This window comes from Silene latifolia, chromosome 2, assembly GCF_048544455.1.
Source record: "Silene latifolia isolate original U9 population chromosome 2, ASM4854445v1, whole genome shotgun sequence".
Lineage (NCBI taxonomy): Eukaryota > Viridiplantae > Streptophyta > Magnoliopsida > Caryophyllales > Caryophyllaceae > Silene > Silene latifolia.
The window spans coordinates 123,111,557-123,127,362 of NC_133527.1; the positions used below are offsets into that span (position 1 = coordinate 123,111,557).

At 43.6% G+C, this 15,806-nt stretch overlaps 1 protein-coding gene across 1 annotated transcript; it reads left to right on the top strand.

The window, feature by feature from the left end:
- Positions 1-247: 247 nt before the first annotated feature.
- Positions 248-994, top strand: LOC141641262 (uncharacterized). Its single transcript, XM_074449932.1, has 2 exons — positions 248-753; positions 862-994. The coding sequence occupies exons 1-2, from the start codon at positions 248-250 to the stop codon at positions 992-994; spliced, it is 639 nt and encodes a 212-aa protein (XP_074306033.1).
- Positions 995-15,806: the final 14,812 nt, after the last annotated feature.

Consider the following 15,806-nt stretch of genomic DNA (forward strand, 5'->3'; position numbering starts at 1 on the left):
GCATTCAAATAATTTAGGAGTTTGTGGGCTGTTAGAAACTAGAGTAAAAACTGCTGCTATTAATAAAGTACATCAAAGGATTCGTTCTCATTGGTCCGTGGTTCATAATAATGATAGCCATGATGGGGGCAGGATTTGGATTATCTGGGATGCAAGTAATTATGATGTGGAAGTTTTGAGAAGTGAGGCTCAGATGGTGCATACTAGAGTTACTTTCCTACCAACTGGGAAAGCTTGGTGTTTATCAATGGTGTATGGGTTTAATAGGTTGGCTGAACGTCCTACTTTATGGCAATCTATTAAGAGTATGAAGAATGCAGTTAGAGGTCATTGGGTTGTTATGGGTGACTTTAACAACGTGCTAGCTATGCATGAGAGAATTGGATCAGAGGTTACTGATGCTGAGGTTAGGGATTTTCAGGAGTGTGTTGATTATTGTGGGTTATGTGATATTCCTGCTCAAGGAGCTTTCTTCACATGGACATACAAACATGAGATTGAGGACTTAAAATTCAGCAGAATTGACAGAACTCTTGTCAATGACAGCTGGTTACTTGAGTTTCCAAATACTATTACTATGTATCATCGTGAGGGTGTCTTTGATCATTGCCCGTGCACCATGCAGCTCACTGTTGAAGTCAGGACTCAGAATAGATCATTTAAGTACTTTAACATGTGGGGGAAGGATCCTAATTTCCATAATATTGTTCAAGCTAGTTGGAGTTGTCAGTTGTATGGGTATAAAATGTTTCAGTTAGTAAAGAAACTTAAGCTACTGAAATAGCCTCTGAAAGAGCTTAACAGAACTGGTTATGCCAACATTGAGACCACTGCTAAGGTTGCATTGAAACATCTTCACAGTGTACAGATGCAGTTGCAGGGTGACCCTACTAATGTTGGTCTGCAGCTGGCAGTAAAGGATGCTGATCTCCTCTATAAGGAACGTGGGCAAGCTTTGAGAAGTTTTCTTGCACAAAAAGCTAAAGCACATTAGATGAGGGATGGTGATGATAATATTCATTACTTCCATAGTGTCATTAAATCTCGTAGGATGCAGAATAGGATCCTTGGAATTTATGACATGGATGGTCAGAATCACACTACCTCGGCTGATATTGAAGCAGCATTTATAAAATACTATAAGCATCTCCTGGGTACTCAAACTAAGGTGGCTAAGGTGTATATTGGCATAGTTCAGAGAGGCAAGTTGCTAACTAATGAGCATAAGCTGACGCTGATTGATGATGTGTCTGATACTGAGATCAAAGAGGCTTTGTTTTCTATTCCTGCTGATAAAGCACCTGGTCCGGATGGGTATACCTCACAGTTTTTTATAGATTCATTTGATATTACTGGAGTTGATTTATGTGGTGCTATGAAAGAGTTCTTTACTGCTGGAAGAATGCTCAAACAAGTCAATTCTACTACACTGACTTTAATTCCTAAGAAGGACAGACCAGTGACAGTGGCTGATTTTAGGCCAATTGCTTGTTGCAATGTGGTTTATAAAATTATATCTAAAGTGATTTGTGCCAGATTAGCAACTGTGCTACCAGATATCATTAGTGAGAATCAGAGTGCGTTTTTAAAAGGGAGAGACATTGTTGATAACATACTGATATGTCATGACTTGGTGAGGTTATACAAAAGGAAAGCTTGCTCTCCTAGGTGTTTAATAAAGGTGGATCTCAAGAAGGCATACGACTCTGTTGAATGGGAGTTCATTAGGCAGATGTTGGTTGCTCTAGAGTTCCCTCAAAAGATGATTCAATGGGTTATGGAGTGCATATCTACTCCCTGGTTTACATTGTCTCTTAATGGCTCTAATTTTGGGTACTTTCAGGGGAAAAGAGGGATCACTCAAGGAGATCCAATGTCTCCTCTTCTTTTTACCCTTAGCATGAAGTACCTTAGTAGAATTTTGAATTATGTGACAAGTACCTTGGAGTTCAATTACCATCCCATGTGTAGAGCACTCAGGCTGACTCACTTGTGTTTTGCGGATGGCCTCCTTATGTTTTGTAGGGGAGATAAACAGTCTATATGCACCATTCTGAGAGCTTTTGCTACTTTCTCTAAGGCTTCTGGACTGGTAATGAATAGAGAGAAATCAGATATCTACTTTAATGGTATGTGCAATGAGGATAGTCAGTATGTGATGAGGATCTCAAGCTTCAGAGAAGGGAACTTCCCTTTCAGGTATCTGGGTATTCCCATTTCATATAAGAGAATGGCTGTTGGGGATTGTTCCAGGCTTGTGGAGAGAGTGTGTGGACAGCGGGGGCCCACGGGGGCGCTCGGGAGGAAGAGAACAAGCGTTTGCATTTTTTTGGAGTCGCCACCAATTTTTATGGGAAATTGGAACCGTTCGAATACCTCGTGCCATGTCAAGACACAAAGTAGATACATGAACAGCAAGCAATCGTTACCCTTAGCATTCTATGTCTAGAATGACTCTCGTGGATGCCAATGAACATGGGTGTTCACAGAGATCTGGAGTAAGGGGTAAGGGTACGTATTAGGAAGCTCTTTTGATCGAACACCTAATCCCGCCCGCCTCGATAGCGGCCTCTACTAATGATTAGGGACATCATCTATACTTGATATATCGTCGATTATATGCATGCGATGCAACATCCAAGTTTCAATCCTAGCATGTGAATTTAATTAAGTCGGTTGACACGTAATTTAGCATAAAATTGGGTCAAAGTAGGATTTAATGCTCAATTACATGTGAAAACATACAAATGATACAAAATACAAGGAATAAAATTACAATAATTACATCGGGATTAGCGATTTATGTTGAAAATACCTTTAAAACGGATAAGTTGAGAAAAGAAAGAAGAAAGAATTAACGAACAGATCAGTAGGTGACAATACGGATAATAGTCCATTAATACATAAGCTAATTAAACAAAGTCAAACAACAACCGAGTTCAGAGACAGAACTCAACCTGGAACAGGCGCAGCAGGACTACGCCCTTTGGAAGAGGCGCAGCAGTTGATGCGTCTGTTCCAAGGGTGAGTTCTGGCTGTGAAGCCGGAACTGCAAATCGTTAATGTTCGTGGGTTAATTTAATAATTGATTTATAATATTTACTCGGATAGAAGTGATTATCAGGTTATTTACATGTGATTGATGGTCATAAAAGCAATAAACATGGATGAGGCGGATGCAAACGAATTATTTACATGGAAGAATGATTGATTAGTGACATAGGTGAACAAAATAGATTAAACATGATGAATTAATGACGAATTAATGACGAACATGCGATGACAATAAACAGATGGAAAATATATCAAGGATCGACTTCCAGAAACCCGATATGAACAAATCGTATTCCTACAACCCGGATTGAATTTAATAACGAAAACCCGCAAATATCGGATTATAAGGGATCTAAGTCGAATTTAATGATGGATTAAACATGTGAATGAATGATAAATAATATACATGTGAGATGATAAGCTATTATGTCAAAGAATTAACAGGAAACAAACGAAACAAATTTTGACGAACGAATTACAGAGGACGAAGGAAGAAGAAAGGAAGCAGGAACTGCGGCAGCGTCACGAAGAGGCGCAGCAGGATCTGCGCTCCTTCGAAGAGGCGCAACAGTTGTTGCGTCCTTTCTCGATGGTTTGTCTTCTGGAAATCCGTAAAAAGAGGCTTTAAAGCACGGTTTTAGAAATCGGTTTTAATAAGTATTTTCGACATAAAGCTTACATTAATGATGATACAAAAGTAAAGAACAATAATAAAAGAGAGATTATACACCCTCAGACTTACATGTTTGACGAAACGAGAAGGACTAAGTTATCCATTAGCGATGCTCGACTCGAACTATAATGAAATATGAAAGTGCCCTCGTAAGAGGAAAATGAATAGATTAATTAAGTTGATTGATGTGGAGTTGGTCAAATTGGTCGGTCATGCAAACGAGGCTGGTACTCAGAAGGATCCGAGCTTACATGGTTGAATGTTCAAGCACGTAGACGCCAAAAAGTAAGAACAAAGGTCTAGAATGCAAAGGGAGAAGAGAAGGGCGGACACTTGCGTGAGAAATATGAGGAGCAAAGACTCCTATTTATACTAATCACGTGAAGGAATTAGGGTTTCGGAGAGTCTTTGAAAGTAAATCTCGGAAAGATATAAAAAAGATACGAAAAAACACGCAGAAAAGGACCTGGGAAGAGGCGCAGCAGTCACTCCGTCTTTTGGAAGAGGCGCAGCACCTGCTGCGTCTATTCCCAAGGGGTTTCCTCCTGCGGAAGAAAGATTTCCGTGTTTAAGTTATGGTAGGATGGAATATTTTGGTTTTCCTTAATATCTTGTATGAATATTACGGGAAATTGTTTACCAAAGGATAAAGATTGTGAAATATTTATAAAATATGGAATAGAAATATCCGGAACATTCCAGAACATTCTGACTCGGGATTTAACGGTTATCAGAAAATGAAGACGGTTTTAGGCCCGGACTCCAAATGTACTCTAATTACTGTCAAAATGACCGTATCGGCACGTAGATGACAACTAAGAGGTAGACATTAATATTTGAGCAATCACGTGACGATAAACTTACGAACTGTCACAAATCGTTCCGCGTACCAAACAGGCGGCCCAATCATCCACCGGGTGGTTTGCGGGAGGTGCAGAAATGAGGTATCTACAGAGCCCCCACTTTGACTGAGGCTTGGACAAGGCGAAAGTCAAAGTATAGCCATCAGGTCAATCGAAGATTACAACCTGACGACTATAGCACCGCGAGGCGGCTTTAGGGGTCTGAGCCAAGGACCTGTCGTTGGGAACATTTTAGAGTCTGTCGACTATCGGGGAAGGTTGTTTAACGTCCATTAGACTACGTAAGGAGGCTCGCCAGCCATAAGAAGAGACCATACCTGAGACTTATTTCTCGAGATGCTTCCGGGGTTGTGTAGGAGCTAAGGGTAAGACCTAAAAGATATATAAGGATTGATGCTAGGGTATGGGGCCCTAAAGGAAAGCATCGGCGGGAAGGAGGCCCGAATATAAGTTTGAACTAAAGGGTAAATAAGGCTCGAGTGTAGGAACTCTATTGGTCTGGGAACTTGTGGAGAACGACATCTTTATCGCACTCCGAGGGGAAACAAGTAATATTGTGAGTAGCAGGACACATGCGGGAACTGCTGGGAGAAATCTGTTCGTGTTCAGCTTCGAACAAACTTCGGAAGAAAATAGGGGCTGATGTTGTTCTCCATGTCTCGAGAGGTAAAGTCTATCCGCTTACTCTCATTGGGGAACTAATCGGGAATTAATCTCCGTGTCTCGAGAGGGAAAGTCTATCCGCTTACTCTCGTTGGGGAACATAATGAAGGCGTGTCGAAACACCTGTGAAGGAATAAATGCTCGTTGTGACAAGCAAGGTCCTAGAAGCGATAAATAACGTGTAATAGCCTGCTGTTTGGCTTAGAAATACGGGCCAGAACGAAAGATAATCGTCAAACGGACCAAAAGGATAAAATAGCAACGAGGAAGAGGCGCACCAAAGATGGGCCCACAAATAACGAACTCATAACGAATTTTTGAAAACTCGTATGGAGGGAACGCTAGGAAGAGGCGAAGCAAGAGCTGCGTCTCTTGGAAGAGGCGCAGCACCTGCTGCGTCTATTCCCCAAAGTGTATTTTCTGCGTAAAAACGCGATAAACAGAGGGTTTAGGATCATTTGTTCGAAACACAATTTCTTCAAATTCTCTCTGAATTCTTAATCATTTCTGCCAAGGTTTGATCCAAAAGTTTGCATTAATCATGACTAATCGAGGTATGTGTACCATTCTTGCATTAATCTTCTATATTCGCTCAATTTGGATCGAAAAAATTAGGGTTTTCAACCCAACTATTTCGAAAATTTGGGGCTTTTCCCCCAAATGGACTTGCCTTGTGAAATTGGCATTAGAAATGGATAATTGGTAGTATGAGGAACATAACCATGTGTTTGTTTCGAATTTTCGTTGAGTTTTGAGCATTTGAGTGAATTTGAGACGGTTTCACAGCTAAACCGTAAATTGCTTCGAAAATAGCCTTAGGATTGTCCATTTGCGATGAAACTTGATATTTGGGATCTTTGGATGATGGGTAAACTTCATATCATCTCGGAATTTTGGTTTGTGACGGCTTTTTCAGGACACTTTTTAGGGCATAATCGCCGTTATAACGAAATGCTGCCAAAATTTCGACTCGCACCCAGAATTAGGCTTCAAATTAGGTTTGACTTGACCCTAATTACCACATAAGTGATCGGGTTTGTGAGAATATGGCCAAAGATGGCGAGAAAAGAGCGATTTCAGGGTTTCCAAAGGCTCGAAAATCCCTTAACTAAGGCTCGCCATCACGTGACGCGGCCTAAATTGGCTTTTAATGTTGCAGTTGATGGGGCTTCTACTTCTGGGAGAGCTCCCATGGAGATAAACTCTGCTGCTGTCGAGGAGGCTTTGGAGCAGGCTTTCACCACCGCGGTGATGGCTGCTGGGGACGAGGCCCACGAGGAGGAGGCTGTTGAGGAGGAGGAGGCCCCGAGACGGGCCAACGTCGGGCGAGGAGGTCGTCAGCTGAGGGGAGCTCCCGCGTGGGCTGATACCTAGGAGAGAAGGCACTTGCTGTGGGCTGCAGAGGGTCATCTGTCCTACAGGACGGTGAAGATTTTGGTAGTTTTGAATTCATTACTCACCACTCATCTCCTTTCATTCATTTCAATTGCTCACATCTTATCCAACTTTTATTCAAAAACTAAATTAGCTTTTTGTTTCAAATCACAATAGGAGGCCGGGAAAATCAGGTCGTTCTCGGGTTACACGACAGCGATGGAGTGCTACGAGCGGCTGTCGGCCTGGAGGGATATCGCGAGGAGAAAGTTGCAGGCTAACCTTAGCCTGGCCCGTGCTTTCTTGGACCGATTCTGGGACACGACTTCCACTTTTCACATGCCTTTTGGTGAGGTGGGAGTCACTTTGAAGGACTACGGCATGATTTCTGGTCTTCTGTGTGGGTCTGAGGCTGTGGAGTGGTCGGAGACTGCCATGAGGGTGGACTCGGCCGAGGCTAGGAGGTTGATCGGCTGGAACTTGTCGCCGAAGGCTGTCACAGTGCCTGGTTTGGTACCCAGCTCCTACGTTCGAGACTACTTTGCGGGAAAGATCCCGGCGCTGGTGACGATTGATGGGAGGGAGACGGCGGCTCCTCCTCCCTGCACTGCTGAGGAGAGGGCCCGCTTGTGGCTTTGGTGGTTTCTGTCTTCGATTTACCTCGGAGACAAGGGAGAGAGGCTGTCGACAAAGCTTCTTCCCTTCCTTTCTGACCTGAGCTCCCTAGGGCGTTGGGACTGGGTCACTGCTGGTTTCGCGGTCCTCATCCGCTTTATGAGGGCCATGTTTCGTCCGGAGTTGATGAAGAAGGGGACTTCTCCTAGTGCTGTCGGTCCTGGACTTCTGTTGGAGGTATGAACCTTCATTGAGACTTAAAATTGATTCTCTTCTTTATCAAATTACGAAAGATCGTTATTGACTATCTTGTTTTACAGGCGTGGGTGTACTCCTATTTTCCGGGCCTCGCGCCCAAGAGGACGGAGCCGCTAGAGAGGGCCTATCCCGTGGTGAGGGATTGGGTCATGTGCAGGACGAAGAGCAAGCGTTCTTCTCACGGTGTCTACCGGCGGGACGTGAACGCTCTTCAGCTAGACAGCGTAAACATCTCACTTATATTCATTTGCTTCTATATTGCTTTTTAACTCGATCATAAGAATGATTCCTTTTTTATCTTGTCCCAGTGGGTGCCCAGGCCTTGGGCGGAGTACGCTGGAGGGCCTCCTTTTATGGCTGAGGTTTTTCGGCCTAGGAGTTCGAGCCGACCGCTGTTGAGGACGTCGATGGGTCCTGTGTGGTACTTGGGCGAGCGCTTGGCTCGTCAGTACCTTCGGGACGTGTTGACGGTTCCCGTCGATCCTCCTAGGATGATGTTCAGGGAGCCTTCCGAGGTGGAGAGGGAGGCTGACTTGGCTGGCGTCGGTGGCGACGCCCTCCTTCTTCCTGGCGAGGACTACTCGGCGTTCCTCTATGGGAGGTTGGCGTACTGGCCAGTTGTGGTGAGCATTTTATTCTTCTTGATTTTTGATTTTAAAACTACGATGAAAGATCATCGATTAATTAGAAACATTTGACTTTGCAGGAGGTTGAGGCGGCGGGCATCGAGCCCCCAGAGTACTTTGAGACCCACGAGTACACTGACGCGACTGGGAGGACGACGATCTCCGAGCTGCGTGACTTTGACGTGGCTGTGACGGATGCTGGCCTGGACGACTGGCAGCATCTGATTCGGAGGGTGAGCCTCTAATTTGCATAGTTTTTGTGTAAGAACACACTTGGTTGAACTTTATTCAATTATTGAGAACTTCTTTTGAAAATGCAGGTTGCGCCGTCTCGGTTCGTGGCGTTGTGGAGGGTGGCCAACCGGCTGCGAGCTACTGCCGTCGAGGCACTTGTCGGCGGTCGAGGTCTTCAGGTATGAACCTTGTGCCTATTTCATTTTTGAGTTTTGATTTTCCAACTTTTCTTGTAATTGCTGGAAATGATTGACATGAGCCAATTTCGTTGTTTACAGGGGGACCGCGAGCAGGAGCGAGAGTTGGCTCAGTTTCGGGAGGAGACAACTCGCTTGTTGAGGGAGCTCGAGGTTCGGGACGCCGAGATTGCTGCTCTCGCGGGAAGAGTTGCGGAGCTGGAGGGCGACCAGCAGTAGTTTTGTTTGGTTTTGTTTGTATTTTGCAAGTTTGTACATTTTGGACCTTCATTTTGAACATTTTGGACTTTGTTTGGGGCGAAAGCCCCCAGTTTGTTGTACATTTGCCTTTTTGGTTGTATATAAGATGGCCTGAGTGCCTTTGCTGCTGGGTTGTGTTGCTTGTATCTGCAGGTTAGCTTTGAACAGGTTTGGAAGATCACGGTTTACGCCGTCATGCTGCCGAAATTTACATAGAAATCACGCAAAACATACATTTGTATATACACATGGCCTAAATTGGCGCAAAACAAAAGACTCAAAGGAGTGTGAAAATGCAAAAATTTGCAAAAAATTTGCCGGAAATGACCGGACGGTAGGGAGGGTTACCTCTAAAAAAAATAAAAAAATAGAAACCTATAAGTTTAGAAATGAAATGAAAAAAGGAATAAAAGAAATATAAATGAAATAAATATATAAATTTTGAAATGAATTAAATTAGTATGAAACTTATTTCCTAAAATGAATTATAATGAAAATTATTTCCTAAAATGAAAATGTGCAAGTGTGGTAAGATGGCGAAAATGTCGATGTCGTCTCGAAATGCGTGCCCGCGGAATTAGGAAACGCGAAATATGGTAATTTCCACGTATTTACCAAAATAATAACCCGTAGGAATAGGAAATTATTCGTCACGGAATTAGGAAAGATCCAACGCGGAAAATCACAGAAATCGAGCTGAGGAAGAGGCGCAAAGATAAGTCTGCGTCCTTGAAGAGGCGCAGCAGTCTTCGCTGTTCCCAGGTGGTTCTGTTCTGGCAGATTTTTGGAAACAGAAATTAGTATAAATAGAGACGTCGATAGAGCTTTTATTCACACAATTCTTCCGTCTCTTCTTCGTCTTATTACATAAAATTCTAAAAATAATTCCTCATCATGAATACTTTGGAGATTCGCTTAAAAGAATGGACCAACGAATTTTCCAACATGGAGAAATATGATATGGGCGCCTATAATCTTGGATCATTGTTGAGTTTGAAGCTTATCAAGGTTGTCAAACCATTCTTGGATGCTTGTCTTGATTATTGGGACCCGAATTACCATGTTTTTGCGTTCCCTGGAGGCGATATTTGCCCATTCCCTGAAGAAATTGCCGCGATCGTTGGGTGGGACCCTGAACACTTGCCTGCCATTCCTTCTACTTCGCAAGGGTATAAAAGCAAATTTAGAGACTTGCTTGGTTTGACTAGGCTCGAGGTGGACCGTCTAGTGACCTCGAAGGGAGTGCGAATGTTGGACTTCATTGACCGATTTATTAACAGGGCCGACCCCACCGTTTCTTATTTTTCTAGGCGAAGGGCCTTTGGATTTTGCTTGTTGCATGTATATATCTTCGGAGGGCATGTTGATGAAGACTTGAGAGGTGATCCCCGTCTTCTGGGCCTTGTTGAGCAAATGGAGCTGCGCAGGAGCCCAGCTTGTTTATACTTAGGAGAGATCCTTTTGGGCTTGGATAATAGGAAAGCCAACCGCGACCTACCGTATTTGGGAAGTCCCGTCATTCTGCAGGTAAAAGAACATTTCCTTCTCTTTTTCTTTTCTTTTTTCGTTTTTTTTTTGTTTTTTGTTTTTTGTTTTTTTGTTTTGTTTTTTTGTTTTTGTTTTTTTTTTTGACGTCTAATACCCGCTTTTGGTAGGTTTGGCTTATGGAACAGCTTCGATTGATCGAGCCCCCAGTTCATGTTCCTCTTATCATGCTCGTTCAATTGCAATGAGGACCAGGCTTTACATGGTGGACTTCACCCGGGTCTGCAATTATTGGGAGAACAAACTGAAGAGTGATGATGGCCCTTTGATTAGGTGGATTGTACCGTGGTGGCACCTTAAATCTGTCACTGGAGTGTCTTCTTTGGATCCTACTCGATCTGTGTGCATTCCTGGCTTGGAATTTATGGTGTACATCTTCCCGGAAAGGCTGATGAGACAGGTTGGACTAAAGCAGACAATCCCGAAGCTCGATACCGTCCCGCAGACTGCCGTGGCGCTTACTACAGAGAGCCGAAGGGAATGGGCCATTAAATGGGCCCAAAGAAACGTGTGGTTCTTGAACTCTTCTGCTAATGCCTTATGGGTGTCGGATTCTTATTTGCGATGGAGGAAAGCTAATACTCCGGAAGAGCGCGAGAGATTGAGGAAGCGCGAGCCCGTTGACTACAAGGTGCGCGAGGTGGAAAAGGAGAAAGAGAAGCATTTGACTGAGGGAGAGGAGGAAGCCGGGTTTCGAGTTGTTCATCCTTCGAAGAAACCGAAGACCTCTCCTGTCGTGGATAAAGTGATTGACAAAAATGGGAAGTCTAGGCCTCGAGAAAGACCGTTGGTGATTAGGTCCAAAGTGGCGCAAGAGCGTCCGGCTCGAGGTCGTGACAAGAAATATGATAAGAATGACAAGGGCAAAGGGAAGATGGAAGAATAGCCCAAGTCTTTGCTATTATTTATTATTATTATTATTGTTGTAATAAAAAGGTGGGGTTTTTAGAATCCTAGCCTATTTTTATTTCTTTTATTATGTAACGTATTATTATTATTAGAAGGTGTATGAAATAAAAAAGGTTAAGTGGTTATGAAACCTGTTGTGATTTTCTATTTATTATTCTTGTCGAATTCCAAATGCAATGCAAATGTCCTTCTATTTAGATTTTAAAATAAATGGGTTGTATCCCGTGAAGGATTGCCTACGTATTCATTTAGAAAATGAAATCAAACCCTTGCGCGTAGTTCGAGTAAATGTAAAAGAATAATTGTTCTAAGCAAGAGCTTGTAATGAACTTAGAAAATAAGCATGAGCTTTTTACTTACTCTGAAGGTGCAGTTTAGTTTATTTGATGATATGAGGATGACAAAATTGTCAAAATGCAAGAGCAAGGTGACATTATCTTATTTTAGCTTGGCCAGGGGCCGTTTATTTAGTGCCACAAGAGCGACACGTGAGGTTACAAGAGGCGCGTTTTTGTCCCTATTCTAGGCATAGTACCGTTTTAGTTGGTCGAGTTTTGTTGGGTTCGAAAACTCATTCCCATCTAGGTCAGTGATCCTAACCGCACCCCCTGGAAGTATGGACTTGACTAGGAATGGTCCGGCCCAATTAGGTTTGAATTTTCCCCGTGGTTCAACAGGTAAAAGAGCTCTAACCGACTTGAGCACTAAGTCTCCCTCTTTGATGTTTCTTGGCCTAACCCTTTTGTTGAAAGCTCGTTTGATACGTGCTTGATATGTTTGGACATTATGCAAGGCGCGTAGCCTACGATCATCCAGGAGGATGAATTCTTCATATCTATCCCTCTTCCAATCGGCCTCTGGGATTTGTCTTTCGAGTAAGATACGCAAGGATGGTATCTCTAGCTCAACTGGTTGTACAGCTTCCATGTCGTAGGTCAAATAGAAAGGAGTAGCCCCAGTGGGCGTCCTAACAGACGTGCGATATCCCCACAAAGCAAAGGGTATCTTGCTCGGCCAATCTCGATAGTTGTCAATCATTTTCTTGAGAATTGTGACAACGTTTTTGTTTGCCGCCTCTACGACGCCATTAGTCTGAGGTCTATAGGGCGAAGAGTGGTGATGCCTAATTTTGTATTTGGCTAGCAGTTGCTCAGTCTCAGCTTGGAAATGTGATCCATTATCACTAATGATCTCATGTGGGCAACCGTATCGACAGATGATGTTGTTTTGTATGAACTTTGCCACGTTTTTAGCCGTGAGACTAGTGTAGGAAGCCGCTTCTACCCATTTTGTGAAGTAGTCGATTGCCACTAGGATGAAACAGTGACCTCCTGTTCCGGCTGGAGTTATCTTCCCGATTATGTCGATTCCCCAGGCAGAAAATGGCTAAGGAGATGTCATCGTATAGAGCAATGAAGGAGGGACGAGTTGTACATTCCCGAAGATTTGGCAATTGTGGCAATGTCTTACGTATTTGATGCAATCGGATTCCATTGTGGTCCAATAATACCCCAAACGTGTGATTTTCTTTGCCATCATGGGTCCACTCATGTGAGGACCGTATTCTCCATCGTGGACTTCTTACATCACTTTTCGTGCCTGTGAATGATCAAGGCAACGTAGGATTACACCAAGAGGTGTTCTTTTGTATAACTCTCCTTGCATGAGAACATATTGGGAAGCTAGTAGGCGTATAGCACATTGTCCCCTCTTGTCCATATCATGTGGATAGGTACCATTGAGCTTGAAATTCAGGATTGCTTGGAACCAAGGTTCCCGCGCGATTTCCTCTTCATCGGTGATTTGGTGGACATAAGCTGGCTCTGACCGTCGTTCGATGCACAAAGGCATTTCCACCATGTCATCTGGCATATTAATCAAAGATGCGAGTTTTTCAAGAGCATCTGTAAATTGATTTTCTTCCCGAGGTAGGTGTAGATATGTCACGTGATCAAAGAACTGGGCAACTTTGTCTATTCTAGCTTGATATGGTGCTAGGCTTTCGCTTCGGATTTTCCAAGATCCCGTAACTTGATTGATGACCAGGGATGAATCCCCATGTACTCGGAGGTTTTTAATGCCTAAGCTCACTGCCGCTTGTAGTCCAATGAGACAAGCTTCGTATTCTGCAGCGTTATTTGTCACCTCGAAGTCGAGTTTGACAGCGATTGGTGTATGCTCGCCTTCAGGAGAAATGAGCAATACTCCTATTCCAAATCCTCTTAAGTTTGATGCTCCGTCAAAGTAAAGGTCCCAGGAGTCTACGTCAGTTTGGAGTATATCCTCGTCCGGAAATGACCAAGTGTCTATCGTTTGTGCGTCATTGATGGGATTTTCTGCAAAGAATTCGGCGACGACGCGACCTTTTATAACTTTCAGAGGCACATATTGGAGGTTGAACTCTGAGAGCATCAAAGTCCATCTTGCTAGGCGTCCGTTGAGGACGGGTTTCTCGAAGAGGTATTTGACTGGATCCATTTTGGAGTATATTTTGACGGAGTAGCTAAGCATGTAATGACGTAGCTTCTTCGTTGCCCACATAAGAGCGAGGCATGTCTTTTTAAGTTGTGAGTATTTACACTCGTACTCCAAGAACTTCTTACTAAGGTAGTAGATAGCCCTTTCTTCACTTCCTACAGTTTGAGCTAGTATGGCCCCCATGGCTGTTTCGGTTACTGTGAGGTATAAACCATGAGGTTGATCTCGTTGAGGTGGCATGAGCATTGGTGGTTTAGCCAATATCTCTTTGATTCAGTCAAATGCCTTTTGACAATCATCATCCCACATGGTGTGGTCTGTTTTCTTGAGCTTCTTGAAGATAGGCTCGCAAATCATGGTGAGTTTCGATATGAATCGACTTATATACTGCACTTTCCCTAGGAATCCTCTGACTTCTTTTTCTGTTTGAGGTTGCGGCATTTCGATCAGAGCCTTGATCTTGGAAGGGTCTATCTCTATACCTCGTTGGCTAACGACGTATCCCAGGAGTTTGGCAGACGTTACTCCGAATGCGCACTTCTGAGGATTGAGTCTCATATTGTACTTTCGTAGTCTTGCGAAAAATTTGCGAAGGTTCGCAATATGCCCCTCTCTATCCTTGGACTTGACAATCATGTCGTCTACGTATACCTCAACTTCTTTGTGCATCATGTCATGTAAGAGTGTAGTTGCGGTGTGTTAATATGTAGCTCCGGCGTTGATCAATCCAAACGGCATGACCGTATATCAATAGGTTCCCCATTGAGTGACGAAGGCGGTCTTATACATGTCTTCTGTGGCCATTTTGATTTGGTTATAGCCCGCATATCCATCCATGAAGGATAGTAATGCGTGGTCTACAATATTGTCCACCAATATGACGATGTGTGGTAGAGGGAAGTCATCTTTAGGACTTGCTTTGTTTAAGTCCCTAAAATCAACACAAACACGGATTCTCCCATCCTTTTTGGGTACAGGTACTATGTTGGCTACCCAGTCAGAATACTCGGAAACTTTGATGAACCTGGCTTTGAATTGCTTATCAACTTCTTCCTTAATCTTGAGAGCCCATTCCGTTCTCATTCGTCGAAGATTCTGTTTTACAGGTTTGAAACCTGGCTTAATCGAGATTCTATGTTCGGCGATATCCATGTCGATCCCTGGCATGTCTTTGTAGGACCAAGCGAAAACGTCTTTGAACTCGTTTAGGAGGTCTATGAAATCGGCCCTTTCGGTAGAGCTCAAGGTAGTCCCTATCCTAAGTTCTTGGGGTTCTAGTTCGGTTCCTACATTGATGGGTTCGGTGTCCTCTATCACTGGTCCCCTTTCCCCTTCCTGTAGTATTTCTTTGCCTACGTAGGGAGGTATTTCGATTGAGTCTGGGTCTTGGTCATCCTCAGTATCATCGTAAACAAAATTGCGCTCAAGATAACACAAAGAGTAAGCAGAACCTGATTTATTCATATTAAAGTTTGAGAAAAGTTGAAACAAAGAAGCCATCTGATCTGCGGTCAGTGGCGGTAAAGGGACAGTGGTTGGGACATTTCCCGAACTACTGTTACTACTCGAGGCTAAACTAGGAGAAACAAAGGGAGTGGGGATGACGACAAGAGGTGACTCCTTAGTGACTTCTCTAGACTCCGACTCTGACTCTGACTCCGACTCGAACTCATCGTCTTCTGGTTCTCTTTTGAACATCTCTCCTTCTCCAGTGGTGAGCTTGAAGAGTCTTCTTTGATTGTTGGTCCACTTGATTGACTTTCTCCATCCTTTCTGCTGACTTGCGTTGGTTTCTGTGATTAACGCGGTAGGGTTGAAGTGATCATCCTGAAGTATCATGGTAATGATCTCATCCTGCGCGGCTCTAACAAATCGATCTTCTCCGAACAATAGACTAACAGCTTGTTCGTCTAAGCAAGGTGCTTGACGGGTTTTGACAGTAGGAACCGTTTCTGGAGGGATGAAGTAGCAATCATGAAAGATCTCGATTCCGGCTAGCTTCCTCTCGAGATAATGCCAAGGCTCGAGAAATCCGTGAAAGAGTTCTAGACTTCCTTCCTTAACAAAGTACCCATTT

Bases quoted from the DNA above. Each gene is read 5' to 3' on its own strand.
- LOC141641262 (XM_074449932.1), top strand. From the start codon at position 248: ATGGTGTATGGGTTTAATAGGTTGGCTGAACGTCCTACTTTATGGCAA. The intron at 754-861 runs GTTAGTAAAGAA...ACATCTTCACAG, and splicing joins TATGGGTATAAAATGTTTCA to TGTACAGATGCAGTTGCAGG.